This window comes from Aspergillus pseudoviridinutans, assembly GCF_018340605.1.
Source record: "Aspergillus pseudoviridinutans IFM 55266 DNA, scaffold_2, whole genome shotgun sequence".
Taxonomy (NCBI): Eukaryota; Fungi; Ascomycota; class Eurotiomycetes; order Eurotiales; family Aspergillaceae; genus Aspergillus; species Aspergillus pseudoviridinutans.
Genome location: NW_025091282.1, coordinates 516357 through 543783, shown reverse-complemented (window position 1 = coordinate 543783; position 27427 = coordinate 516357). Strand labels below are relative to the sequence as shown.

Below are 27427 nucleotides of genomic sequence, written 5' to 3'. Positions count from 1 at the left end.
ATTATTGTCACAGGTAAGTGTAAGGGATGAAGTAGTTACTCATAATCAGGCTCCTTCTCGTACTTATCAAGTGGCCGGATAACCTTAACAGCTCTGATAAACCCAGTATAGGGCATAGCTTGGTTCAAAGCTTCGCGATAGAAACCCATGTCGAGTCTGATTGTCTTTGATTCATCAAGATCTGTAAACAGCGTTCTGCGATCTTCTGGTATTAGGTCCGTGATTCTGATTTCTGGGTCTCGGGGATTGCTGGGGGTTGGAAGGATATCCTAAAGACCCAATCAGTTCTATTCTTCATTCATCCATGTAAGACTCACAATTCGTGATCCTCTCAAAGCAGGTCTTCCCCCATTCATCTCCCACATCTCCATGTATGCAGAGATCTGACCCACCCAATCAGACGCAGTGATTTCAGATTTTATTGCTTCATATAAATGATACGTCGGCTCAAGGACAGCACCATTTGCTTTGATATTATGACAGTGTCTAGACTCCGCGTCTCCGTATTTGCTGATAAGGTTACTGAGACTGGAGGTAAACTCTTCCGTTCTCCGACGACAGTGGAGCTGACGTTGGTCCTCATCTACTTTGATGATAATCGCCAGCTTCACCTCATCGCCAGACCGCAATAGCCACTGGGAAGCGTCACGTAACAAGTCGGCGTAGGCTTCTGTGAACCCGACCTCAAAGACCACTCGTAGTACAGCATCGTGTCCAGATTCTTTGAAGCAGATGGTGAAGTCAGGATCCTTTGTCCAAGCGAAAGGTTTCTTTCCAGGGCTGAGTGTAGGTGCTCGACACAGAAGACGGCTTTTGTCGAGTGGCAGAATGCACCTGGCCTCGTCGGGGGTTAGGACAGTAAGATACGCCTCCGTCAAAGATCGCGCTATACATTCGTCCAGAGCGCTATGGAGCGGAGAGGGCATAGGTTTAACCTTCAGCACCTCATACTCTGGGTCGTATTCAACTCGATACCTTCGCCTCACGGCCCCCAATATTTGACGAACTGGTTGGCTGTTGAGGTTGTCCCACGAAAGCTTCAGTAGTAAGTTCGTTTCGGGATCGCTGCGCAGAAATGATTCTAGCTGAGCTCGAGCATCTGCTGGCGAATCCACGGGGATTGCGTTCGAGGCCTTGGGGTTATAGAAAATCTGTGTATGAGAGACAGCCGGTGCCATGTTGAGGTGGTCCATGAAGGATTTCAAATGGGGGGGAGCGTCCAAAGATGACAGTAAAGAAGGGTGCGAAAAGCGCGAAAATGGAAGGTGATCTTTCTGGATGAGGAAGCGGGAATGGAAACCAAGAGTAGTGACGAAGGGCCGACAGCTACTTCTGTATCTTAGAAACACATTTATCCAGTTTGACTCCTGACAATCTTCCCATTTTCAGCACCAACGGCGACACAGCTGCCCCTTGGTATATCTACTAAATTTTATCATTTTATCTTACTCATTTGTCATCCTGAATCCGGGATTCAGTTTGAGTCCGAAAAAGAGTGTCCAGACAGAGGTTTTATTACTCTTGTTACAGTGCTCATGAAGTCTCCCACAACCTCATCTTTGCCTAGTAGAGGTGATGTCATTCGCCGTCACGTGATTGTTGAACCCACCATCAGTGATCGAAGCACAATCAAGCAATCCACAACTGTCCACCACTCCACCTTGCACTTTGGCGTCTTGAACTCTTGGTATTTATTGCTCCAATCGACTTATTCTAAAAGTTGTCATGGACTGCCTTCTACAGCCACTCCATGTCTAACTAGCCTCGCCGACAATAGTGAGGAGAAGTCTTTTCACTCTATCCATCTATCCATCTACGTTCACTGCGAAATCAATACACAGCATATCTTATGCTGCTGACTGACTGTAAGTTGCAGTAGACAGCATCTACCTTATCCAGGGGTGTTCTGCCGCTGCTTCTGTCATTATAATTACTCATCATCTACCTAAGGACTCCAATGCACCTTCCATTTGTACAAGGAGGCTCAAGAACCTCACTTGGGCAGGAACATTCCGTGAAAGAGGAAACGACAACACCTCGTGTAGTCAAAACACCCTTGACTGTACCTTGACTGTATGTCAAATGTCCTTCAACTATTGTGTCAAGAAGAGAACTAAAAATGGCAGATCCTGGACGAGACCGAATCCTAATGCCTCCGCCGTCCTCCCCCGTGGTACACGCAAATCCCGCTCTGTCAGCTTCTACATCAGGCGCGTCATCAAACAAGTCTAGCGCATTTTCAGACACTACCAAGTTACGAGTCAAAAAAATACATGGGGATACGTGCTGGGCGTGCGGTAATGAGTCACCTCACATTTGCCATGTTGTGGCACAAGAAGATAGACAGGTAGGCAAGACAATATCATATTATCTCGGTGTTGAGATGATAATAACAGTTTGCAGGCTCCGCTTTGGAGTGAACTTGGGCTCATAGACTTCCCAATAAATTCATATCTGAACGCAGTTCCTCTTTGCCCGACTTGCCACAGCCAGTTTGACTGCTCCATCGACCCGGGTTTTGTTCTTATGCCACTAGACCTCGATTTCTTCATCAAGTTTGAGATAATGGACAGAGACCGCTGCAAGAAAGCAGCTGAGGAGGGGTTTCCCTCAAGGCGAATGGCCCCCACTTTTGAAGACTACAAGCAACATCAAGTCGAGCAGGGTATCATCACCGCCGATGCTATTGGCGGGAAGTATCTACCTATATTCCTCAAATCCTATCTGCATGTCGGTCTACTTGATTTCGACATTACCGAAGCAACCGAAGCATTTTCAAAACCCAGAGAGTGGCACGGCGCCCCCATGGCTTCTATTCGCAGGTGTATCCACGCACTTGGTAGCCCCCGTCTTGGCATGAGGAACCCGGCAGCTTACCATAAGCTGCAGCGCCTATACGAGCTATACTTTTGCAATAATGATAACTCCTCTCCATTGTCCATCACTTTATCCGACCACCCAACGCAATCCGGAAAGAAACGCCAGTATGGTGATTCCACAGGTGAGCCTCATTCGAAGAGGCACCAAGGCCCTCAGGCAGATAGTGGGAGTTCTAGCCGAGAAACTACATTCTGTCCGACCCTCCAACGAGAAGTGCGTGCGTATTGGACCCTAGGACCAGATGTTTCGGCCGAGGAAGCGGTTCGTCAGTTTGCACCTATTCTTTCTCAGTCGCTCAAAACTACCCATGCTTAAGTCTCGTAATGGCGTTTGAGACTTCTCATACTCCGTCTTTGGTCGATCTATTGTTCTCTGATCGTTCCCTCCGTCCTGATGGTATCTGGCGAAGGGTGTATGATTGGTGAGACTATCCAGGGCGGATCGGAAGGCGCCCGGACGCTGTCCACGTCCGGCAGGCAGATGTTCATGGTGGATGAGTTCCGAGATACAGGAAGGCCTCTGCTTAGCGTCCTAGCAGATCGAATAGCATCTTCATTAAAGCTCTGGCAAAGTTTAGAAATTGTTCAGTATACGCAAATATCGTTAACGACTGTTCGACAGCTTTCTTCATGACCGCTCTCTTGACGACGAACCCATTCCAGGACCTAGAGAACATGGACGTCAACTATGTGAACGGCTATGCGCCGGTTGTCATTGATCCTGATAATTACTTCTGCCTGCGAGAAAATAAGAGCCGCCCTTATTCATTTCTCAAGTTCACCCTATTCCTTTTGACAGAATTCATTCTGAAACTTGGTTTCGGAATGAGTATAACAAAAAGCAATTTTATTCTTCTCTTCTAGTATCAAGGCTTCAGTTTGTAATGGAAAATGCATGTCCTGCTTTTTCCAGCCTGGGCAGCCTGTTCTTTTCGAGTAGAATTCATCTTGAAACCTGGCTTTAGGATGAATGGAAGAAACTGCTATCGCGGAATTCGATTTATTAACTACGTTCAGGTTGTATAGATAGGATGAAAACAAATTTGATTCAAGTCATATGTAGACTATTGAGAGAAAATCATTCTGTAGTTACATGTAATAGTGCTGTAAATGGCTTGAATCGGCATGCAGATTGTAAAGGAAAGCAGGAGTGCAAGACAGCAAGTTGAAGAAAGTCTAGAGGAATGACTTCTCAGAACACAAACGCGTGTTCGGTGAATCTACCCCTCTCTGTCTCTATCAACAGCTTATAGCTGAGCTGCATAGATGCTCGGGCGGCCCTTCGCCAATCAAGGATCCATTCCCATGCCTTGTGCCTATCGTCACCTAGGAGAATCTTGATCTCTTCTTGTACGTCAGAATCCAGATAGGAGCGCCGGCCCAAGATAGCATCTGATAATGGGCTAATGCCCTGTAGGATGGGTGCATTTTCAATGAATTTTACCTCTTGCAGTGACTCTTCTCGAATATCTAAAGGGATCGGCTGCCTTTCCAAGCGGAGCTTTTGGAGTGTCTCAACTACCTCCAGCTTGCTGCTCAGAGCCCCTTTTGATAGCTCTAGTATCACGTGCACTGGGAGTAGAGTTGGTCTAATAACCATAGCAGTGCTCAGCGCGTAACTCTTGACTGGAAGCAAAGTTGCGCGTTGGCAGATGGTAGGGAGGATGCCATCATGGGATGTGACACTTTCCACCCCCTGTGGGAAGGCAAGGAGTTCGGTGTCAGACCAGAAAAGGGCTTGTAAAAGCCATAAAACGGGGTCACTCTCCGCCAGCTGCTGGAAGAGTGCGAACTGGTAGCTATCCAGCTGCTTTCCATAGTGGTGCTCAAAGCGTTTCAGCTCAAGCAGTGCGCAGGTAGTCATTGGCATCTTGTTGACGAATGTATGATCCCACCAATCGTAGATATGAATCCCTTGAAGGGTTTTCTCTGTTAATGCATGTTCGGGATCGATGTTGCTGAAGGCATTGAGACGATTCAATAAGTCCTTCATAATTCCTGATTTGCGGGCCTGCTCATCATCCTGAATCCGGGTTTCAGGATGATGAGCAGACGGGAGAGGAAGGCCCACACGCGACCCTAAATCCTCGTCCTCCCAGTCGGAAGCCCCCTCAACCAGGCTGTCTTTTCTTTTGACGGGGTCAGTAATAGCAGGAATAGGTTCAGCTGACTTTTCCAGAGCGCTTGGTGCCGCTGCGGGTTGTGCTTGAGCAACTGGTACAGCCACATGCGTAGCCGTCTCTCCTTTTCGTTGGGCGATGTTCTTTCTGCTTGGGGTGAACACTGGTGCCTTTTCCCTCTTCCGCTTTTGGCGCTGTGTGCTGGTAGGCTGGGTTTGCAGGGTCATTGGAGCACCTGAAGAGGACCCAGTCCCCGTGGGTGGGGCTGGAGCCGCTGAGCCGGCGGCCACATCCAAGGCGTCTGTATGGACGGCTGTTGGTTCTTCGGTATCTCCATCCCCATCTGCTCCGATTTGGGACTGTTCTGGCTGTGGCATTACCTGGGAAGACTCGGCCAGTCGCTTGCGCAGCTCGTCTGCAGCAGACTGCCGGGTCATAGATGATTCCCGGGTAGCGGTATAGAGGACAGAGTGATCCCGTGCTGGTGATCCAGCCGCATGGCGTTGTGGTGGGGATGCATCGCTCAGGTCCAAGGCTCGGGTTGCTCTTCCGCGCGGAGATCCTTCTACATCCACATTGGGAACAGTTCTGGGCGCCGCGTCAGCAGAAGGGGTTCGGGCGAGTTGCGCGTCTTCGAGTTCCGCATCTTCCTGTTCTGCGTCCGATGACAAGTCTGAGAGATCCTCTATGATCGCCTGAGGTAGTGACAGCTGGGGCTCGGTAGACGCCCACTCAAAGCTAGGGCCGGCAATGGGAGCTTCAATGGTCTCAGCCCCGGTGCTGAGCAGCCCCATTGCATTCCTCCGGATGCCAAGCTCAGCAAGAACCTCGCTGGCCACAGGGGGGCGGCTGGGGTCCTCCTTGTAGAGGTTGATGGCCGTCTGGATGTCTACAATGCCGGGATCAAGATATCGGGACTTTCCACGGCCCACGTGCTGTAGCCGTTGGACTAAGGCATGAACTAGATAGTCCATGGCCTTGTCGTAATCTGTACAGACCGTGGCCAAGCGGCCGGCTGCGCCGCGCCAGCCTTGGGCTGTGTTGATGCCCAGAAACTCCGCTGCTTTCGCCTCTCCCCATCTATTGATGACCTTCTTCGTGGCTGCATTGCAGGCTCTTTGATTCTTTGCTGTCGTGCGGACAGCCTGTTCAGCCTTAGACCATATGTGTCGGTTCTTCTTCCTTATCTTCGCGAAATCGGCCCCGAGGGTGTCTTTGCCCACGGACCATAGGTGTATAAGGAAAGTGTTCCTTATGAGGTCATAGTTTTCCACCGCACGATTTACTTCGCCAAGGGCTTCATGGAAATGCTGTACGTATGTCTCCTTTGGGAGTTCCGCGGCCCAAGTCCGCAATTGCGCAAAAATCTCTTCCGGCGACGAAAACTTGCATCCGGCGACGACAAGTGGTCGTCCCATGGGATTGTCCGACGATGTGGAGATAGCTAGGTCACTGTTATGAGTGTTCAAGTTAGCTCTGGTACTTGCTTTTAGGGCGCGTACTTGTAACACATACCTCATTCTGGCGATGAGTGAAATGCAAGACAAGAGAAATCCTCAACGAGCTTCTGGATGTGGTAGTTGACTTATGTATGAATGATATGCGGCATTAGTAGAGGCGTCCGTGATAAGAGAAAGGTGAGCTCTCACACAAGGGTGGGGGGTGAGCTGGAAGGTGGAAGGTGGAAGGTGAGTAAGACTGAAGTGAACGATTGAAGAAAGATGAGGTGAAGGATCAAGAAACTAAAGTACCCGTAATCGGAGTAAGAGGATTCGAAATGATATGGAATATGGTGCAAATTTGCCTTGGGGAAATCTCAAGTTGGTGTTTGCGAAGTCGAGAGGTCTGTAGTTTATGAATACCTCATGTCAAGAAGAAAGTCTGGCTCTGTGGAGGTTTTCTTTCTCCAGCTTTGATCCAGGTGAGCATATCCAGTCTGATCAATACTCAGCAGCAAGAAGTGAAGGCTAGGGACTCAGGATTTTGAATTATACCAGGTATGAGAGCTAGGAAGGCATTCTCATTATAGCACTGTATTCTTAGGAAGCCCACCAGACACAACCTTTGGTTCTGCCATTGCTATTTTAAACCTATGCCTTCCATACAGCTCTAATAGATATAGTCCTGTCTAATGATGGGAGTTGACATCCTGAATCTATCTTTAAAATGAAACCCTGGGTCACTGGTATTTATTAGTGTTATGCTTCATACCTCATGCTGCACGGTACTTATGGATTACATGACTTAAGTTAGGACCTTTTATCTCTACTGCATGCTTTAAGTCTATAATTTAAGTCACCACCTCCTTTAGTGGGAACCGCATGTCCTACCAGGAGATTTACCTCATTCTGTCTTATATTAACTATATGCATGACCTGCAAGGCATGTCTGATTCCACCATCGCTAAAGCTAAATTCAATATCCTTATAATAGCCCATCCATAACCCTATTTGCCTTCTCTAGCATTGAAATTTAGTGTCTTGGAAAGCCATGGTCATAAAAGGTCACGTGCGCTGGGGAAGTCGAAAGATCAAGTCAGTATGAATGAATTCAGTGACTCAGTGAGGATAAAAATCAAATCTATCCCTCGGGGCGCAGAACTCATTAAATCTCTGCGGTCGACTGCTGAGTTGGCCTTCATCACCCCTCTGGAGCCCTCATCACCACTGATGAGCTATCATCACCAGGGGTGATGAGTTCTCACCCACATCACCAGCACTCATACTAAAAGCATCATGCCGCCGCCTTAGAGGCAAAAGGGCTTTCCGGCGATTGACCACATTCTACAATGGGCTTAAGTACGGCTGAGCGGACGGGAAGCCCTGTTTTCCACACCCTGTGGTCGTATGTGCTAGAACCATGGGATCCGCGGGTGAAAAGTGTCAGGGTGTATCATGTGTTGAGGTCCGAAGGCAATAGTGGCCTAGCCATAGAAACGTATCATAGATAAAGTGCAGAATTGGAATGTAGGCCTGATTATGAGCGTAAGGAGTTAAGAAGAGCTCAGAGGCATTACCAAGATGAAGGACACTCCCGGCTGAAACATGGTGAATTCCCAGCCTGGCGTCGGGTGTCATGATATATACCTGTCAGATACTTGCAACAAAGGAATGTCTGATTTCGTGTCTAAGGCGTTCCGGGGCAGGTAATTTTTTAGGCAGACATTCATCTTTTAGAATGGTAACCCCTAGACAGCTTCATTATGCTCCAAGAAATGGGTAGTATTCTGAGGTATGATCATAAAGAAAGACAAAGGAAAAATAAAGTTGAATTGTGAATGTGGTATCTTCTTAACTAACTGATCGACTTCTGACAATATATGCTCAGGGCCTAATATTCAGGCCTTAAAAAGCAAACAAAGTCCAGAAGCCAGACCGTGCCAAAAGAGGAAAGAGAAATATATATAAAAAAGGAAAGAGGGTGCGGATGTTGTCCCGCAGACGTGTGTCTGGTGCTTGACGGCCCTGAAGCCTGTCAGGTGGTTGTATCAACTTCGTGCCGCCGGGCTCCCCCGCGGCCTATGTACTGCATACTGAGCTGTCTTCTATCTCAGTGCTCATCAGGGCTTGAGGAGTCGCTGTCGATATCCCGAAGCTGCGTGTGTTTCCCTGTGACTGATAATATGTGCAGATCTGGCTCTGCTTTCAAGGCATATTTGCTGGGCTTGCAATGTTGGATGGTATCATGCTCTCCTCTTGACAGCACCGTTCTCAATGTGCTATCAACCGATGTGATCTAGACTCGCGCTCGCGGCCGAATGGCCGATATCATCAGGTGGAGGTGGGGTTATATGTGATGGACGTTGTAGGTATTGAGCACCGGTGCCGAGTCAATCTGGGGCCTTTATTCATGCCTTTGTAGCATCTCAAACGCATATGGGTTGTATACGATGGCTGCGCAATATTTTGCTGGCGACGAGTACGGTGGGGTGGGACCTTGGATGTGGATGTGGTTGTTATCGCCCTGCAGATTACGGGGTAGGACATCGGTATTAAGGAGCGGTGCCGATACGAGTACGGGATGACGTCGCCGACCGTTGAGGGTGGTCGATAGGTATTCGACGCAGCGTTGAGACGATCTTGGAGTGTTGTTTTCGAATGCGTTTGGATCAAATCAGTTGACATAGACCATAACTGCAAACGACATCAGGCAGAAGCACAGCGGAATGTAGACCTTGCGATCCACATCCATATCCGTGCTGGCGAGTGAGGAGGCCGAGGAAGAGGGGAGGGAGCGGCTTGGGTTTCTGCGTGTGGACGATCTTGTAGATTTGTGGGCCATTTCTAGAATTGCAAAAGTATGGACGGAGTATCTGAAGTTGAAGTTATTTGATGAAGAAGAAGAAGGTAGAAGAAGAGAAGGAGGGGTTATGGTGATGGAGATGGGTTCAACGTGGCGGTGATGATCAACCCAACAACATTGCGGAGTGCATCCTCCGGCTCAAAACATTCATTTCCCAACAAATCAGACTGGAACGTTTGGCCTTGTGATTCGATCAGCTGACTAAGACTGCGCATTACTAAGGCAACCGCGGCAACTGACTGGCTTGTTCTTGTTTGTTGATCCAATAGGAATGGCAGGTGAGTGTGGCTGCGACCAGGCCCACCAGCCACAGAAGTCATGTGAGAGAGAGCCGTGGTCTCAGTTTTACGAATTTATCTATCACTTCGAGGTTTGTGGTTCGATTCCGTTTTGGGAGCCCTTTCTTTTCTCCGCTCTCTCAAAGTCCTCAAGTCCTCATTTGACGTCAGCTAGTCCTATTTCGACTCGTATGTCTTGGCCGCCCTTTGTAAGTTTTTACTTATGTCTGGGCTTGCTTTTGCCAATGATTACAGGAGCATTCTGACTGGTTCTCTGTGTGCGGGTGATAGTGCCGCGGTGATAGTCCCCTGCTCATGTTTCAAACTTAGTTACAGGTATCTATCCAAATGACAAACGACCAATATCTTCCTCTAGTAAGACGGGTTGATCCCAGATTGAAATTCCCCTTAATCTTATCTGCCCAGGCTCACATACAACATAGTACCACCTTTCATTTCTTGAAGGCTGGGGATGGTATCACTTTGCAATTTCGCCTATCATGATTGTTATTATTATTGCTGCCTTGTTATTTACGATCTTCTCATCAGTGAAACATCCTGACGTCCTGAAATGTATTAGCCAAGCAAGCTCTTATCTCTAGAGCGGTATCTAGATAGGAGATAGTGGAGAGGCATGTAGTATTATTGCGCCCAATGACCCAAATGGAACATATTTGAGGCATGGAAAATTGTGCTCAAAGTCTCTCCACATGGCACCCACTTCTTGACTATTCCGTGGCTCGGGACTGGCGAATTCGAACATATGATGTTCTCGGATTGCGCACTCCCTTTGATCATGATGATGATGAGATCAACAGATCGTCTGTCGATTCTGTCGATTCCTTCTCTATGAGTTAATCCGACGACGCTGAATCCTCCGTGGAACATTTTATGATCCAACTTGGAATATTATCGCCTGTGGCAACTGAAATCCTAATGAAATCTTTTTTTTCCGAACCGTCTGACCGACTAAAATTATCTGTGCCAGAGACATACTAAATAATGGTTACTATCTACGGAGCACCCGATACTACTCTGCACTGTACCTGCGAGTCACTTGACAGGACAATACTATTATTATTTAGTAGATACTACTAGTTAGACACTATGCCGTAGACTAGGACATTTTTACTTTTCCGTTACCCACACAAGTTCATGTTGATGCAACCGGGGACCTGAACCAAATCACACCCGGACTAGGAAAATCATCTTAGCGTGCTGGTGCCTGTCTGTGGCCTGAGACATCGCATGGCGGCTCAAGCAATATTTTTTGGTCCATTACCAAATAGGTAACTCGCTACCACACCGCTCGCTTACAGTTGCTTCCTGCTGTGGCCAAGTGAACTCGATTCAGCGGTTGCCCCGGTCGGTCAGTCCGTCAGACAGAGTCAGACACACAGATTCTTACGTTTCTAACTTTCTTCCGGCCGAAGTTGGGCATATTCAGAGTCACTCCGGTCACAAGTCTTACCGCTCATAAAAAGAAAAGACGATGGCTGAGGTCATTCTCACGCCTATCATCATGGGCTGATACTGTGCAATATGGGTCCTTCTCCAGTTTTTGATCCACCGGATCTGGCTGGCCCCTCCCACCCCGTCCGATCAATCACCGTCTGTGACCACTTTCATCCATGTGCAAGCTGACCTCTGAGCACTCAGTTCCTGCCTTAGACCCCTCGAGTCTGAGACGGCGCGCTTGGTCATCAACCAGGGAACAATGCTAAGACCCTGCGCTCCCAATCAGAGGCGATTCTCGGCTCGGTGGCAGGACAAAAACTCCTCTAATAATACCATGGCTCCGTTGCAACGACACTACTATCTATAGTCTTGGCCGGATGACTCTTATGTTTCAATCCACGGCGCGCATGCTCAGCCTTCCCAAGTAAACTAGTTGTTAGCTCATGGTTTCCTCCCCTTTAACCGACAGGAACCAGCCACTATTTACTGCTGTCGATTCCCCGTCCTTCTAGCAACATAATCATCTCATACCTCTATTCTCTCTACAAGAGCTTCCTGTCGTTTTCTGGAGTCTCGTATATATTGACTTACAGTCGTTACTTTTAAAAGTCTTTTAACATATCATCATCTGGCACACAGTTCTCTTGACACAGCGCTCATTTATCCTGCATAACGCAGACATGTATTTCAAGTACTACGCAGCAGCCCTGACTGCAGTGCTCCCTCTTTGCTCTGCACAGACCTGGTCAAAGTGCAATCCTCTTGAGAGTGAGTCTTCTTAATCTTGCATATGATTTATAGCAGCTTAACTAACGATTGCCTTGCAGAGACCTGTCCGTCCAACAAGGGTCTTGCCGCATCCAGTTACACTGCCGACTTCACCTCAAAGTGAGCTTTGGACCAATGGGAAGTCACTGCAGGCAGTGTTCCTGTTGGCCCACAGGGCGCTGAGTTCACTGTCGCTAAGAAGGGTGATTCCCCCACCATTGACACCAGCTTCTACTTCTTCTTCGGAAAGGCCGAAGTGGTGATGAAGGCCGCTCCTGGTACCGGCATTGTGAGCAGCATTGTCCTAGAGTCGGATGACCTGGATGAGATCGACTGGGTAAGCCTACTTGTTCACCATATGTTCTCCTTTGGACCGGACTAACACAGCGCAGGAAGTATTGGGCGGTGATACCACTCAGGTTCAGACAAACTACTTCGGTAAAGGTGATACCACAACATATGACCGAGGCACTTTCGTGTCCGTTGCCACTCCTCAGAATACTTTCTACACCTACACTATCAACTGGACCAAGGATGCGATTACCTGGTCGATTAACGGCGCGGTCGTGCGTACTCTTGCGTACAACGATGCCAAGGGTGGCACTCGGTTCCCGCAGACTCCAATGCGCTTGAGACTAGGCACCTGGGCAGGCGGCGACCCCAGCAACGCCCAGGGTACCATCCAATGGGCCGGTGGCGTGACCGACTACAGCAAGGGTCCGTACACCATGTACGTCAAGTCGATTCACATTGAGAACGCCAACCCCGCCGAGTCCTACACCTACTCGGACAACAGTGGCTCTTGGCAGAGCATCAAGTTCGACGGGGCCGTCGATCCCTCTGCTAGCTCTTCGGTGACCTCGACGACAAGCACCTCCAGCGCTACCTCGAGCCATAGCACTTCCACCACCACTCTGGCCACTACCAGCACGTCTGCCACTCAGTCCACCTCGACCCCTACTGGAACCAGCTCGAGCTCTAACTCGAGCTCGGGCTCGTCTACTGGCTCGGGCTCTACCACCACCGGTTCTACCACCACCGGCTCTACCACTGGCGGCAGCGGCAGCGGCACCAGCAGCAGCGGCAGCGGCCACAGCTCTGGTTCTGGCTCCTCCTCTAGCGCTGGAGCCTCCGCCACCACGATTCTCTCCCACGGCGCCGCCGGCTCCATCAAGGGTTCGTACACGGCCTCCGCCCTAGTGTTCGGCGCGGTCGCTGCCGTGTTGGCATTCTAAGGAAATGATTTTTTGGTTTAATGCACGATGCACATAATGAGCTGGAGACGTCACAACTACACATTTCGGAATCGGGGATTTGGCCGTTGGTCTTGTATTTGATTTCATTTTATGCTCATAAACTATCCCATATACCCCGTACATACAACATGCTACATATTTAATGAAACCACGCTACCTTTCTTGGGGATTTGTTCGTTCTTTGACTTGGACACACCAACTCCGTCGCAGGTATTCTTAATTGTGATATAATATAATTATCGGTCGTCAATCATAATAATAATGGATGTAACGCAGCTTGTCTACTGTCTTGCATCGCGCAAACCCTGCAACCTCATATACTCGTCGCGAACGTTAAGTTGCTGGTGCTGATGCTATGCTATGCTATGCTTATACCAAATTACCTTTCTTCCTTTGCAGGTTCTGCAGATCGATATACAATCTCCGAATCAGATCGGCTACAGGCCGATGGTGATTCGTCGCCTGGCGAAGGGAGTCGGAGACATGCGTGTCCGCACGCATCTCGGACGTCGAGGTCTTGTCCTCCCTCGTACGCACTGAAGACGTCCTGCCGGTAAACGGCACGATCCTCTCGATGAACCCCCAGAGACCCTCGGCGTTGACATCACTAGCCCGCTTCCCGGCGGTTGTCTCGAAGCCGGCCAAGGAGGAAGCGGCGCGCAGCTCCCTCTGCACGATCTCCTGGATAGACTCGAGATGGTCGTCCAGTGTGGCAAAGTCCCCGCACAGCGCCTCGGCCTTGGACTGCATGCGTGCCGTGAGCTGGTCGAGGTACGCTTCCCGCCGGGCTAGTTGGGTCGAGAGTCTGGCGTCCTGTGCGACGGAGCGGCCTCGGCCTCGGCCTGTGCCGGTGCTGTCGTCGGTGGCTGCGGTTGCGAGGAGGCTGTCCATCGCGGAGTGGATGTCTGCTTTCAGGGAGGCGAACTTGCCTGTCGCTGTCCGGGCGGCTTGGGTGCAGCCGGCGAATTCGAGGTCGAGTTCGTGTTTGGTGGCTGGGTAGGCCTTTTTGAGATTCGTGTGGAGGTCGCGGAGGAGGGACTCGGTTTGTTGTAGGGTTGGATGTAAGACGGACATTTGGGTAAGGGTCGTGTTGAAGAGGCTTTCGAGCCGGGATTGGGAGGTAAGGATGGGATTGGGGTGGGACTGCATTTGGGGGTTTGTGGATGGTGGTTGTGGGTAAGGTGGGATGCAGCTTGCTGGATAGAGGGCTGATACTGCGCCGATGCTGCAGAGGGTTTGATATTGGTGGACGAGCTCAGGTAGAATGAGAAGGTGGGATATTGCAATCATGAGGAGGAGGTTGATCAATGGTCTGATGTATCTTTCTATGCGCGCAGGGCTGGATGTTGTTCCAGAGCTGATGGACACAATCTTGTCTTCCTGTGATCTGCGCGCTGTCGTAGAGTCTTCCGAACTCGACGCTTCAGACTCTCGCTTCTTCCCTGACCGATCAGATAACCGCTTGTGTCTTCGTTTGACTGTATGCGCGGACAGCGTGCGAGAGCGCAACTCTGGCGCTACCCAGGAGGCTTCTGAGATCGGTACTTCGCATATTGACGGCATGATAAGCTCAGGGCCTGATATTGAAGAAGCAGATGTTGTCATCGATTGGCATCCCTTGCGCTCGTCTTCTTGATTTGGCGGCGCATTTCGATCTGATTCTTCAGGTAGATGCTTCTTTTGCAAGGATGAGGTTGACGCCACAACCCAGGACTCGCCCAGTACAGAGCTTTCTGCTGTACGAGCTGAGCCCGGAGACATGTTGGGTGTATTGGCGCTTATATTCACTTTATTTGTATATGTTTCCACTCTTCGACGTCTTGCGTTGACCTTCAAATTAAGATGGTAGTGCGTGCGTTATATGATGAGTATTGAAGGATGCTGTGATCTCAATCGGCAGATTCATCTATCTTGATGGCCTCGTAATAAAAAGCATTGCATTTATGCTCTTGCGAAGGAATGCGCTTATGTGCCGATCAAAACTGTTGTTATAGTGGGGAAGCGCACATGCCATTCGTGGACTTCCCAATCGGGCCGGACCAGCTGGACCTCGCGTCGTGTCGCGGAAGAAAAAATTCCTTGCCATGAATCAACCAGCCATGCGTCGATTATCCACTCTCTCCTGGCAGCGCTCGTTCTCGAAACGACCGGCCTTCGACAATGGCGTGAAATATTTTCGAGCGCCGACCACGAGACGGCAATGGCTGTCCACGACATCTTGTCGATCCTGTTCGTGCTCCGAAGCGCAGGCTGAACAGTCCCCTCCCCCAGCATCCACCGCGTCAAATACAGATTATCGAGCTCTAGGAACCGCGCAAGATCTCTTCACAACCTCTATCTACAGTCCCGGATCGCCTCTTTTTCTACCCAACGGCACCCACGTCATCAACCGACTGATCTCGTTTCTCCGCACTCAGTACCTTCAATACGGATTCCGCGAAGTTCTGACGCCGACAATCTACAAGCGTTCTCTATGGGAGGTTTCGGGCCACTGGCAGAATTACAAAGATGACATGTATGAGGTCAAAGGGCGAGGAGCCACAGGGGAAGCCGACGGAGAAACGGGCGAGGACGAGTCGTACGGCCTGAAACCGATGAACTGCCCCGGCCACTGTCTCCTTTTCAAGTCGCAGAACCACTCCTATCGCGAACTGCCCATCCGTTACGCTGATTTCAGCCCTCTCCACCGTAACGAAATCTCGGGGGCCCTGAGCGGGCTTACCCGTGTCCGACGATTCCACCAGGACGATGGGCATATCTTTTGCCGACCGCAGCAGATCAAGGGGGAGATTGCGTCCGCGCTGGGGTTCGTCGACATGGTGATGACAACGTTTGGTCTGGGACCATACCGTCTCGTACTCTCTACTAGGCCGGAGAAGGACTTTATCGGAAGCCTGGAGCTGTGGGACAGCGCGGAGGCTCAGCTGCGGGAAGCCTTGGACAACAGTGGGAGGGAATGGGCGATGAACGAGGGTGACGGTGCTTTCTACGGGCCGAAGATCGACATTCAACTGCAGGATCAGGCAGGGAAATATCACCAACTATMCACCATCCAGCTAGATATGAACCTGCCGCAACGGTTCGGGTTGGAGTACCAAGTTGCGGAGGGTGAGGAGGACTACAACCCGGCGACTCCAGGAAGAGCGACGCCCGTGCTGGTTCACCGGGCCAATTTTGGGTCGCTGGAACGCTTCCTCGCCCTGCTTATCGAACAATATGCCGGTCGCTGGCCGTTCTGGCTCTCCCCGCGCCAGGGTATCATTCTGACGGTCAACCAGGATGAGTCGGTGCTGAAACAGGCACAAGAAGCTGCTGCGAAAATCTCTGGCTTCCGTCCGCTTGTTGCTGGCAAGGACAATGCAACTTCTCCGAAGCCTCTTTCATCCGTCGACTCGACATACCTGATCGATGTCGACACGAGCAGCCAGACACTCGGGAAGAAGATCCAACGGGCCAAACAGATGAAGTACAATTTAATTTTCATCCTCGGGCCTAAAGATGTCGCGGAGTCAAGTATCACGGTGGATGTGACAGGTCAAATGCAGACCAAAACGGACGCAAATGGACAGAAATTGAGGGAAGTGCTCGAGACGAGGTTGGGGGAGAACGCTCTCCAGAATCCTCGGGCAGTCAGGCTGAAGGTCGATGAGGTCCATGATCTCTTGGTCCAGCTGGAGAAACAATTTGTCTGATGTATCCTATATCCCATGCTTGTACTATAATGTTCACTACTAGTCTGGTACATATCCTGTATCATATTCCCAACAAGCCAGGTCAATATCCGGAACACTAGTTAGTTCGGTGCTCCACAGCTATTCCCAATCGAGTATCAACTCCGCCCTCCGGCTTCGGGATGCTAAGTCTCCATTTCCGCAAGTTAGGGCTTTCGGCTCTCCCTTCCAGGCTCAACATCTCCTGTCAATTTCAGGGTTGGCTTGTAAGAAAGCACGGAACACCTTCATTTAGAGTTGCATAACTATTAAAATACCACGGAATGAGATGCCCATCTATCTCCGTACCGACTAGTCGTCTAAGATGCCCAGAATGGGATGACAGCTTCACTTCCCATTTGCGAACTTGCTCCGGATAATTTCTCCGGAGTATCACCGATAGAGTCCGTCTTGGGCCTCAGCGCGGCATGCCGTTATTCGACACTCTCTCAAAGAAGCTTTTATGCTTTTTCGTTTCTGATCCGCTCGATCAGGGTCGCTCATCCATTCGACCTTCAGGTTCCACGTTCCAGTGCCCAGCCCCCAACGACATTACTCCGTGCCTCTCATGTTATTCTAGAAGACAAGCAGCTTGCGAAACTTCCCGAGTTGCAGTAGCTTTTGCCCCCCTCATCCCCTCTTCTCACTCGCCATCGACTCCAGTCCCCCCCACTGCCGCTACAGCCTTTTCTTCTCTCTGTTTTCCTTTTCATTCTTCGCCTCTTGTGGTTTAAGTCCAATTCTTCTCATGGAGGGTTCTGCGCTGTCTATTCGATCTTCAGCGATCATATTGATGCGCGACCCTCGTTGATTTCATGGTAGTCGAACCAAGCAAATCGGGCATGGCCGACGTCCCGCTTAAAACGAATCTGACTCGGAAGAGCGCCTTCTCATGTGAGGCCTGCCGCAAGCGCAAGGTGGGTTTTTCCCCCTGTCCGCTCGGGTGAATTCCGAAGGAGATATATCATCTTCAGCGGCTTGGGACCTTATTTGTTTATCAGACCTGACGCTCATCGGCCTTGACTATTTAGGTAAAATGCAACGGCGCAAGTCCGTCGTGTTCGCGTTGTGCAGCTCGTGGGGAAGCCTGCGTTTATAGCTTGTGCGTCTCGATCTGTTCCTGCAGCTGCCTGTCGATCCGTCCCCCTTGCTGACACGTTGAGTTGTCCTTAGAGCTCCGACCTTATCGTACACCAAGCAGTTAGAAGCTCGAGTCGCACAGCTGGAAGATGCTCTGGCCAAACTGCAGGGTCAGCAGCGGCCCGAGACAGAGGTTCGAAAAGCAGGCTCACCATCGTCGGCGGGTGAGTCCAGTTCGAGTCCACGTCCTCGGACAAGGATAAAAGAGGAAGAGGGAAACCGGCCCAGTTTGGCCGGGGACTTTGAGGGTCTCAGGATTGAGCACGATGGCCGAATATCTTTCCACGGTCCTACGAGCTTGTTTCAACTCCCAAGCGGTATTCTGAGCGAGTCCTCGTCATCTTCCACTCTTGCCATGCAGCTGGAGGGACGCAAGGAAAGGCTCATCAACAATGCTTGGAGAGAGAGGGCATTTGAGCAGCTGGCTGCCATGCCGGTAGGTGGACTCTTTAGTCCCTCGAAAGGACAAGGCTCATTATGGGATTTCGGCAGGAACCATTCCAATATCTTCTTGACTCTCACTGGTGCTGGATTCAGCCACTTTTCAACTTTGTTTACCGACCTGCGTTTACTCGTTCGTACCCCGATTGCTCGATCGATAAAACTAAGAGTGCTGATGATCTCTAGGCGACATGAAAATCAACGGTCCTTATTACTCGGATACCCTTCTCAATGCAATTCTCTCTCATTCGGTACGATGGTGCAAGGCTGAACCCAAAATTGGCCCCATCTTGGAATCCTTCGATGGCGGTGCTCAATTCTCCCACCGCGCTGTGACAGGGTTGTATGACTCGTTAAAAGTCGGCTATGCTGGCATTCCGACCATCCAGACGTTACTCATACTCAGTGCACAAGAATGCGGGCGGGGAAATCGAACACAGGCATGGCTGTACAGCGGCATGGCCTTTCGGTTGTTGGACGATCTCGGCATCTCCATTGATAGTCGCAAATATCCGGATTCGGCTCAATTGAGCGATGAAGACATTGAGATTCGGAACCGCCTTTTCTGGAGCTGTTATTTCTGGGACAAGCTGGTGTCATTGTACTTTGGCAGGTCGCCAACTATGCAGAACTCTCTCGTCAGTCCGCCGCGAACTATATGTGAGTGCTCTCGTTCCCTACCTAGCGTGGTTCTCTTACTCATAAAACCTGGCAGTGGACGATACGTCTGAAATTGAGATCTGGACCCCTCATGGAGTTATCTTCCCTGAAGGCACTCATTATCCGCCGACGCAGGCTCATTCGACGTCATGTTTCATGAGGATGTGTGGACTGGCGGAGATTCTGAACGAGATTTTGATCCACATTTACGACCCTATCCGACAGGTGTCTGAGGCAGAATTCCATAGTTGTGTGCAGGAGCAAGCGAGGAACTTGGCGGAATGGTGGGATGAGCTGCCGGACTATCTGAAGCTGGTGGTCACAGAGCTACCTCCATACTCACCCCCAAGCCATATCGTGATCTTGAAGTAAGTCTTGTCTCCGTTATGATTCGGTTGCACAATTTGTCTGACGGACTCCTCCACAGCTGCTTGTATCATACAATCAACATCCTCCTTCATCGTCCGATCCTTTGTTCAAAGAAAAACCGCGAGGCATACGATAAAAGTCACCTTGTCCAATGCATGACGTCGGCGACTGCCATATTATCACTATACGATCTGTACCGCCGTACATTTGGCGACGCGCATGTCGTGCTCTCTTTAGCATATTCCGTGTACACGGCTGCATCGATATTCCTGCTGGAGATTCAGGCCCTAAAGTATGCCGCGCCGGGTACACTCAACAAACTCAAGTTTTGCATCCTTGCACTCGAGCGAGTCAAGGTTTCAAGTCCTGGTACGTCATGGCACTTCTCACACCGACAAGCCCATGCTGATTTTCTGCAGTCATCACCACAGCTCTAGGCCTCATATACCAGGAACTGGAGAAGTTCGGGATTGACATCCACGGCAGACTCCCACCACCGCACTCCGAACATCCACCCTCACAGCCCACCTCGCAAACAAACTCACGAACTCACAGTCAATCCCCCAGTCAGCACCCCGGCCAGCCGGCTTTGAATTTGAGCAGCGGCTCCCGTCACGTCTCTCCAGCCGGCCAAGCATCAACCATGCCAACCTCCGTCCCGGCACCGCGCGTCACAAACGCGCCTCTGCTGCACCAGGGCTACGCATTCCAGCGACCCGTCGCGGATTTTGAACTGTCACAGACGGGGGTGCCGCCCATACCCGCGACGCATCTACTAGGCGGCATGCCCAATGCGGCGATGACGCTGGACAACCCGGGTTCGTACGAGATTACACCCGAGGTCTTCGAAGCGTTCTCGTACGCTGAGCCTATCACGGCTAACATGGCGTCTACTTTTGAGTCGCCGTGGGGCAGGCCAGGATGATCCCTGGATGCGTGTATTTTTGATGTTGATGTTGGTCTATTGTGATATCCATGAAGTTGTTACTGTTCGTCATAGCATACTCAACTTGGAAGTCATAGAATTGTATGAACAGATGCAATGCATTCTTCACATGTATGTACAGTTAAATGTCGGAATGAAATGTACACAGGAGGCAATATATACACACGAGCTCTAGTATAAATAGGAACTCAATGTCTGAGGATAGTAGCTCAAACAGATACATTCTCCCAGCCCGGCCTCTTCTCACCAGGATCGACGTCCACGTCGATTCTAGCTGGAGAGGGTAAAGAGGAACTGACCTCCCTTGGCTTCGCGCGCCAGCGCAAGTACCACGGTCCTTCGAAGAGATCGCCCATCCGCTCAATGGGCACACCCTTCGTCTCAGGCATCCAGATGCCCAAGATGACGAGCCCCGAGAAGCAAATGATCGCCCAGAAGAGGTAGGCGCCCCAGACATCGAGCGAGACGAACATGTTCGGTGTGACGCGGACAACGGCGAACTGGTAGAACCAGTGCAGCGACATGCTGATCGCGTAGCTGACGTTGCGGATGCGGGTGGGGAAGATCTCCGTGCCGTAGAGGTAGGGAATGGTGCAGAGGCCGATGGACCAGCCGACGGCGTAGATGAAGACGGAGGCGATGGCGGCGTCGGAGGCGGAGCGGTTGGTGCCCGAGCCCGGCTGCAGGCCCATGTATGCGCCCATGTAGATGTGGGCGGCGAGCTGGAGGCTCAGGCCTGCGAGGGCGCAGCGGCGGCGGCCGATGTAGTCGATCAGCCCCCAGGTGAAGGCCATGGTGAAGACCAGCTTGACGATCCCGTAGGCGCCTGAGGAGACGAGCGAGCGCGCGTTGCCGTCGACTCCGGCGTACTGGAAGATGGTGGCGACGTAGTAGGTTATGCCGTTGCCTCCGGTCCACTGGGAGATGGTTTGCATGGCGATCAGAAGCCAGAATCGCTGCCGGTAGTTAGGGTTGAGTTGGGTCTCTTTGAAAGCTTCCCAGTGGGTTACAGACGCCAGATCCACCGCATTGGTCCGCACTTGCGCATCGATGCTGTTGAATTCGTCTTCGACTGCTGGGTCGGAGATCGCTTTGCCGCGCAAACGAGCGAGGACGGATCGACCTTCTTCATGCTGGCCCCTTGAGACCAAGTAGCGAGGCGTCTCGGGTGCAATGAAGGACGCAAAGAACGCAATCCCGACTGGCATTAAGGGAATGGATTGCACGAGACGGTACTGAGTCCGCGTTGGGGCCATATGCAGACTGGCGGCATAATTGATGAAGAAACCTTTTTGACAAGGTCAGCTTTGTAGGACATATAAGCATTTGGACATTGATGACCAACCCAGGGCCAACACAGTCAACAATACAACCATGTAGATACTGACCACCAAACCTCTAGTTCTTGTCGGCGCTAAGCGATTGTCAACATTCTGTCTCAGCCAATCGTGTCCAGATTGCGCAATCATACCAATTTCGGACAAATACAACGGCGTGCTAACTGTGAGTATTCCGGCCCCTAGTCCACTGCATAGCCTCGCCGCAAGAACCAAACCGTATATACCAGAAGAGAAAACCTGAACGAAGAGACCGGCCGCCCAAATCAGACAAGCTAATCGCCACGAGCGCAGGCGGCCCAGACGATCGTTCAAGTCCAATGCAAGCAGGGCACCAGACGCAGCACCCAAAACGTTGAACGAGACGATGTTGGCCTTCCGGTTGGCCAATTCGGTCTTTTTATTCGTCCATTCGGAACCCGCGAGATGGAAATCATTCACAAACGACTCCAAATTGACACTGGCGCTGAAGCCACCTTCATCGTAACCTGCCGATTGACACGACATCCACGGTCAGCACACGAATTGGTGGAGAAATAAAGACGCACATACCTTTCGGAATACTCCCGCAGGCAATAATTAGAATGACGACGGCGTAATAAGGGCTGGTGGTCCACCGAGACCAGTCGATCGCCAGCCTCATGATGGCGACGGCGCGTTTGATGACATGCGGGGAAGAACTAACAGAGCAAGTACTGAGTCAAGCTTCGCGCGGGGAGACCCTTGCTGGAATTTACCAATTGATTGGTATGATTTGGACAATCAGATTAACGGATATCCACCGAGGCCTCGTTTCTGGAAGATTGAGGTCGGTATCTTCCGCAAGACCTGTATATTTTTGCAGGGGGCGGAAGAGCATGTGACGCGGCTTTCATCTCGGCCAACTTCCGATGATTTTTTTTATAATAGTGTTTTGCGTATTCAGGCAGCATCATTCACCGAGATAGTACTTCTGTGGGATGGTTCTGATTCAGATTACTCCAGGAAACTATGACATCAACAGGATTGATTGATGAAGAGGAGAGTCCCCTAAATCCATCAAACTTCGGAACCCTCCGATGTTAGCAGGGGTTGGGGCCTGGCAGGGCTGGCAGATCTGGCGGACGGATCCGCTGGCAATCCACTCTGGTCTCCGCTACACCGAATACATCCTGAATGAAACGGCCGAATGGGCGATGGATTATGGGTCAATGGGAGAATCTAAGTAATGCCGATATGGAGTCGCTGAGCCCTTGATTCACAGACACGGACACCTTCCGCTCCATGTGTTACACAGCGCTGACGCGAATCGCGTGTCTTTCTTCCCTTTAAATTCTTTCGTTTCCCCTTCCCCTCTATTTCTCTAAGAACTATGCGTTTCTGGTAAAGCTAACGGGAGTGGGACTGTTCTCATGTTCATGATTCTAGCCACATTCCTTGCTGAGGTGGCACACTGCGCGGGTTCTCGAAGGAGGTTTTCACAATGACGGTCCTACGCATTGACTTGCTGAGACGAGCAGCCCAGAAACCTCGACTTCTAACACTTGTAAGTTCACACTCGTCAGCATCTACTCGCTGGAGTACCTGCCATCCGATCATGCCAACCATACTCACTCCCCTCCAGTCTAGGCCATGCCTTGTGGACAGCTCACCCCGGGCCTCAATCTGCCTGGCTGCCAGAAAGGCCAAGCCAATTATCAAAGATGACCAAATCACACATCCCATTCCCCTCAAGCACCGTATCCCCCCAGGATCATGGGATAGCCACATGCACGTCGTGGAACTGAGTCGGTACCCGGTCTCCCCAGGCGCAGCATACGAACCCTCCTCTCACACCCTTGAGGAGGCGCTTGACTTTGAATCTACATTGGGAATTGAGAACCTCGTTCTCGTCCAACCATCCATCTACGGTACCGACAATTCATGCCTCCTCGAAGCCCTGGAACGCATCGGCCCGTCTCGCGGGCGAGGGGTGGTTGTCATCGACCCGGCCACGCCCTGTCCCACGACTCTCTCAGCATGGCATACACTAGGTGTGCGGGGCGTCCGAGTAAACCTAAAATCAGTAGGGAAAGTCCCCTCCGAGTCCGAGCTAGCCGAAACCCTCTCGAAACACGCAGAGCTCATCCGTCCCCTCGGCTGGATGATCCAGCTTTACTTGCCTCTGCACATGATGCCCATGCTCGAGCGGATCGTTCCGTCCCTTGGAATCAAAATCTGCATCGACCATTTCGGGTCTCCTCAACTCCCTTCATACTCGATCAGTCAATTCGACCCATACACCCTTCCAGGTTTTTCGGCGCTTATCTCCCTCCTTCAAGAGGGGCAGACCTACGTCAAAATCTCGGCCCCGTACCGCCTCAGCCAGGACAAAGGACTGCGCKACATTGGGGCTATCACGCGGGAACTTTTACGCAGGGCTCCGAGGCGGGTTATATACGCGACAGACTGGCCGCATACACGGTTTCATGGTGTAGATGTCGGCCCGTTTACAGAGTTGTGCCTGCGATTATGTGCCAGTGAGACTGGCCTGACCGAGCGAGTGTTCAAATCGAACGCGGAGGAGCTGATGTGCTAGCGGCGATACGACTTACGACTTACGACTTGATGTATTTGCAGTTGCCTATTTCTTGTCCATCACATGAACGGAAAAAGACCGCCATAATCTCGGCCAGAGTCCGGTGAGCCAGTCAGCCGGTGTGTGGGTTAGTCTCCTGTGCTTAATTGTAGTGGATGGATTTGCCGAGACGTCGGCAGATTTTGATGGGGGATTTCCGTATCTCCACTTTTGCTGGGCGAGTAACCTTAGTCCAGTTCACTAATTAGATATTATTTGGTACCAGCTTAGACTCTAGACAGCATGTGAGAAAATGATGCAGGACTTGTCTAGTACGTTAGGGCACTTTGGGTTGAAAGAAGGAGTCGGTATCTATGGCACCCATAAGTCAAAAGGAACATTTGAAAACAATCCAGGAACTTTGAACGTTTGGCCATCGATTAACTTCTCTTTGTCAGAGAATGGATGCCTAACACTCACTCATATCTCTGTTTTATCCAGACTCTAAAGACTACATACTACATACAAAGCTTTACCTAACCTAAGTACTTGACGTTGTTGAATTTAATAGGTATGGGGTGCTACACAGCTTACAGTGTTTGTTCTCATGTGTCCTAATGGATAATCAAAGGATCAAATGTATATGCAATTGATCTGGACAGGGGTTTCATCATATTACAAGAGGCTATGGTAACTAGTGATCTTGTCTGACTGTGTAACCCACGACACCTCTCTACAATATCTTATCAGTTGGTCGTACGCTCAAATACTTATGTCTATAAGACTTAAGATTCCCTCTACTACCTCTAAGTAGAATATTATATATTAGTAGTTCGTATGATTGGTGCAATTACTATATTAATCGATGCGCCTCTAAGTTGCTCTAGTCATATAATCATATAGCAACCAACACCACCTAGATTTAGTACCATAGAATTAATTAGAAGTGATCTCTGCTAGTTTGTCCAGTGGTTCAGCACATCCCTGCTTAGTGTCTATAGATATATTATCCTGGATAAAACAGTACTGTAAGGGGAAGGCCTGTAGCTGGAAAGAAAATGCCTCAATGCTATCTACAGGTACCCCCGCAGAACCGCAATATATATACCTAACATTGTTTCCTCATTATCACAAGCTTCACTATTAACCAGACTAATACAGCCCACGTAAACCATCCTCCCACACTGCAATCACTTTATCAGTATATGCCTTGAAATCCTCAACTAATAGCCGTTTCCCTTATTTTATCCTTCCCCAACCCGGAACACCATGGCGTCTGCTGATAATGAAAGGCCTGCTCAAGGGCGCAAACGGGGCACAATCTTTATAGTATGCACTATCAACAATATTGTGATTTTGCATTCTTCTGCCTGTCTTCCAGTTGCTTAGATATTATAGACCGAACCTGCCAAATTTCCAGAAGAGAACCTATCAACCTTCCTCCACACTGTCCTGATCACCACCACAACCTCAGGCCAGCAACAGCCTACTGAGAACTGCACGATACACCACTGGGACCATCCTGTCTCAGCTCGGAGCCGGTCTGTAATGATCCAGACTGGATTATCTCTAGATAGTCTCAGCTACATTGAAGGGTTCCGCGAGCTGAGCCGTCTTAAACTACCTCAGTCTCAATCCTCGCCGCAGGAGTTACACGACTATCTATCTTTGTTAATCCGGGAGACGCCTGTTGCACTTTGCCCAACAGGTGATGATGCCGAGAGACATCAGGCACCAATTCTCCAACTAGTGAGAAGGTTGGAGGAGCAAAGCAAAAAAATACCACCAGAGCATACAGAAGATGTGTCTTTTGATACAGACAGGGAAGTGCTGCTGTGCTGTGCACAGGTAATTGGAAGTACTGCAGACACGCTGTTTGCAGATGAAGACTGTGTTTGGAGATGGGAAAAGCCCGGGAGTGTGTATTACACGCCCTGGAGAAAGGGGTGGGTAAGCACTATTGACGATGCTGTAGAGGGAGCAGTTTGGGCAGCAGGGCGGAACACCTCACTTCGAGTGGAAGGGGTGGATAGAAGACAGAAGGATTTCATGTTTAATAGAGAAGAGGGTATCTCGGTGATTATTCCTCCAAAGTCCTTCAGGGAATGAGTGGGGGAATGCTGTGTACCTGTTATTCTACCTGCTCTCATAATTATAATTCACACCACATAGGCTGTAGACTTGTTAATAGTCTTATCAGATACCATAGAATGACAACTTTGCACACAGCGCAGATTGATCTAGTCCAACCACAGATCTTGACACTGGAGTTGATCCAACAATCATGCAACCACGTATGTGCCAGTGGCATAGGTAGGCGCATCCTCAGAATCATTCCTTGACTGGGAGTGGATTTCCCATGTGGTGGCTTCAACGGGATGGGTGTCCATTTGACAAAGTGGGATGACTCTATAACTATTCCTGCAGTATCTTAAGGTCTCCTCTTCAGTAATCATAACCAAACACAATAAACAATCCATATCCAGTCACTTCACATCCATACCACCATACCCTCCCATCTACCATATATACCTCCCCCGTTCCCTACAAATCCTGAAGATACCCATTCGAAGTACAAATAAAGTAAAGCGGCTATCATCATATTAGCCAGCGAACCCCCCAGAGTCAAGAGACAAAAAAGAAAAACTTACAGTCTCATAACAACAGACCGGCGCCATCCCATCATTCGGACACGAATCCCCCACCGTCTTCGGATCCGCAAGCGTACCTACACGTCAGTTCAGTCCGTTAGTCTTACACTTCCAATTCCATGTGCACCAGGGAGAGAGGAGAATGATGAGGGCATACACTTCGCCGCCTGGAAGAACTGCTCGGCGTACCGCGCCGGAGCGAGATCGTCGCAGCAGTAGGCTTTCTGGATCAAGTTGCTTTTGTCTTTGGCCATTTCGCAGTAGTAGCTCAAATCCGCGCGGGAGAGTTGGAAGGTGAGGGCGAGAAGGGCGTAAGTTGTGGGGTTCAATTGGAGTCTCATTTTGGTATTTGTCGTTGGTGTGGTTGTGTTTGGTTGTGGTTGTGACTTGATGAAAATGGGATGTGCAGGTGATACGGACCAAGCTGATGCTGAGGATSTGTTGAAATAGAGAGTGGTACTGTTGTAGACTACCTAGGGATGGATAGACGCGGGCGCGGGCGTGTTAGTTATGTGGCCGGTCCCTTGCATTGTTTGAGATGGCGTGGTATGTGGCCCGTGGATGAAGTATGGAGCA

The 27427-nt window shown here is 50.3% G+C and overlaps 10 protein-coding genes across 10 annotated transcripts; 5 read left to right on the top strand and 5 right to left on the bottom strand.

Moving 5' to 3' along the window:
* Window positions 1-35: 35 nt before the first annotated feature.
* Window positions 36-1178, bottom strand: Asppvi_002250 (uncharacterized protein; the record flags this gene model as incomplete). Its single annotated transcript, XM_043298242.1, has 2 exons — window positions 36-269; window positions 318-1178. 2 exons carry the CDS (start codon window positions 1176-1178, stop codon window positions 36-38), a joined length of 1095 nt encoding a protein of 364 aa, XP_043154177.1.
* Window positions 1179-2526: 1348 nt separating this feature from the next.
* On the top strand, window positions 2527-3195 carry Asppvi_002249 (uncharacterized protein; the record flags this gene model as incomplete). Its single annotated transcript, XM_043298241.1, has 1 exon — window positions 2527-3195. One exon carries the CDS (start codon window positions 2527-2529, stop codon window positions 3193-3195), a length of 669 nt encoding a protein of 222 aa, XP_043154176.1.
* Window positions 3196-4071: 876 nt separating this feature from the next.
* On the bottom strand, window positions 4072-6519 carry Asppvi_002248 (uncharacterized protein; the record flags this gene model as incomplete). Its single annotated transcript, XM_043298240.1, has 2 exons — window positions 4072-6451; window positions 6515-6519. The coding sequence occupies 2 exons, from the start codon at window positions 6517-6519 to the stop codon at window positions 4072-4074; spliced, it is 2385 nt and encodes a 794-aa protein (XP_043154175.1).
* Window positions 6520-11717: 5198 nt separating this feature from the next.
* Window positions 11718-13040, top strand: Asppvi_002247 (glycoside hydrolase family 16 protein; the record flags this gene model as incomplete). Its single annotated transcript, XM_043298239.1, has 4 exons — window positions 11718-11805; window positions 11865-11925; window positions 11962-12142; window positions 12198-13040. The coding sequence occupies 4 exons, from the start codon at window positions 11718-11720 to the stop codon at window positions 13038-13040; spliced, it is 1173 nt and encodes a 390-aa protein (XP_043154174.1).
* Window positions 13041-13430: 390 nt separating this feature from the next.
* On the bottom strand, window positions 13431-14822 carry Asppvi_002246 (uncharacterized protein; the record flags this gene model as incomplete). The annotated part of the gene is made up of 1 exon (XM_043298238.1): window positions 13431-14822. One exon carries the CDS (start codon window positions 14820-14822, stop codon window positions 13431-13433), a length of 1392 nt encoding a protein of 463 aa, XP_043154173.1.
* Window positions 14823-15160: 338 nt separating this feature from the next.
* Asppvi_002245 (threonine--tRNA ligase MST1) lies at window positions 15161-16753 on the top strand (the record flags this gene model as incomplete). Its single annotated transcript, XM_043298237.1, has 1 exon — window positions 15161-16753. One exon carries the CDS (start codon window positions 15161-15163, stop codon window positions 16751-16753), a length of 1593 nt encoding a protein of 530 aa, XP_043154172.1.
* An 833-nt stretch (window positions 16754-17586) lies between these two features.
* On the top strand, window positions 17587-20306 carry Asppvi_002244 (putative C6 transcription factor; the record flags this gene model as incomplete). The annotated part of the gene is made up of 7 exons (XM_043298236.1): window positions 17587-17688; window positions 17994-18347; window positions 18404-18485; window positions 18539-19012; window positions 19068-19380; window positions 19440-19750; window positions 19801-20306. 7 exons carry the CDS (start codon window positions 17587-17589, stop codon window positions 20304-20306), a joined length of 2142 nt encoding a protein of 713 aa, XP_043154171.1.
* Window positions 20307-20536: 230 nt separating this feature from the next.
* Asppvi_002243 (putative MFS quinate transporter) lies at window positions 20537-22307 on the bottom strand (the record flags this gene model as incomplete). The annotated part of the gene is made up of 3 exons (XM_043298235.1): window positions 20537-21615; window positions 21799-22152; window positions 22217-22307. 3 exons carry the CDS (start codon window positions 22305-22307, stop codon window positions 20537-20539), a joined length of 1524 nt encoding a protein of 507 aa, XP_043154170.1.
* An 819-nt stretch (window positions 22308-23126) lies between these two features.
* Window positions 23127-24221, top strand: Asppvi_002242 (putative TIM barrel metal-dependent hydrolase; the record flags this gene model as incomplete). The annotated part of the gene is made up of 2 exons (XM_043298234.1): window positions 23127-23189; window positions 23268-24221. The coding sequence occupies 2 exons, from the start codon at window positions 23127-23129 to the stop codon at window positions 24219-24221; spliced, it is 1017 nt and encodes a 338-aa protein (XP_043154169.1).
* Window positions 24222-26744: 2523 nt separating this feature from the next.
* On the bottom strand, window positions 26745-27192 carry Asppvi_002241 (uncharacterized protein; the record flags this gene model as incomplete). Its single annotated transcript, XM_043298233.1, has 3 exons — window positions 26745-26792; window positions 26852-26928; window positions 27009-27192. The coding sequence occupies 3 exons, from the start codon at window positions 27190-27192 to the stop codon at window positions 26745-26747; spliced, it is 309 nt and encodes a 102-aa protein (XP_043154168.1).
* Window positions 27193-27427: the final 235 nt, after the last annotated feature.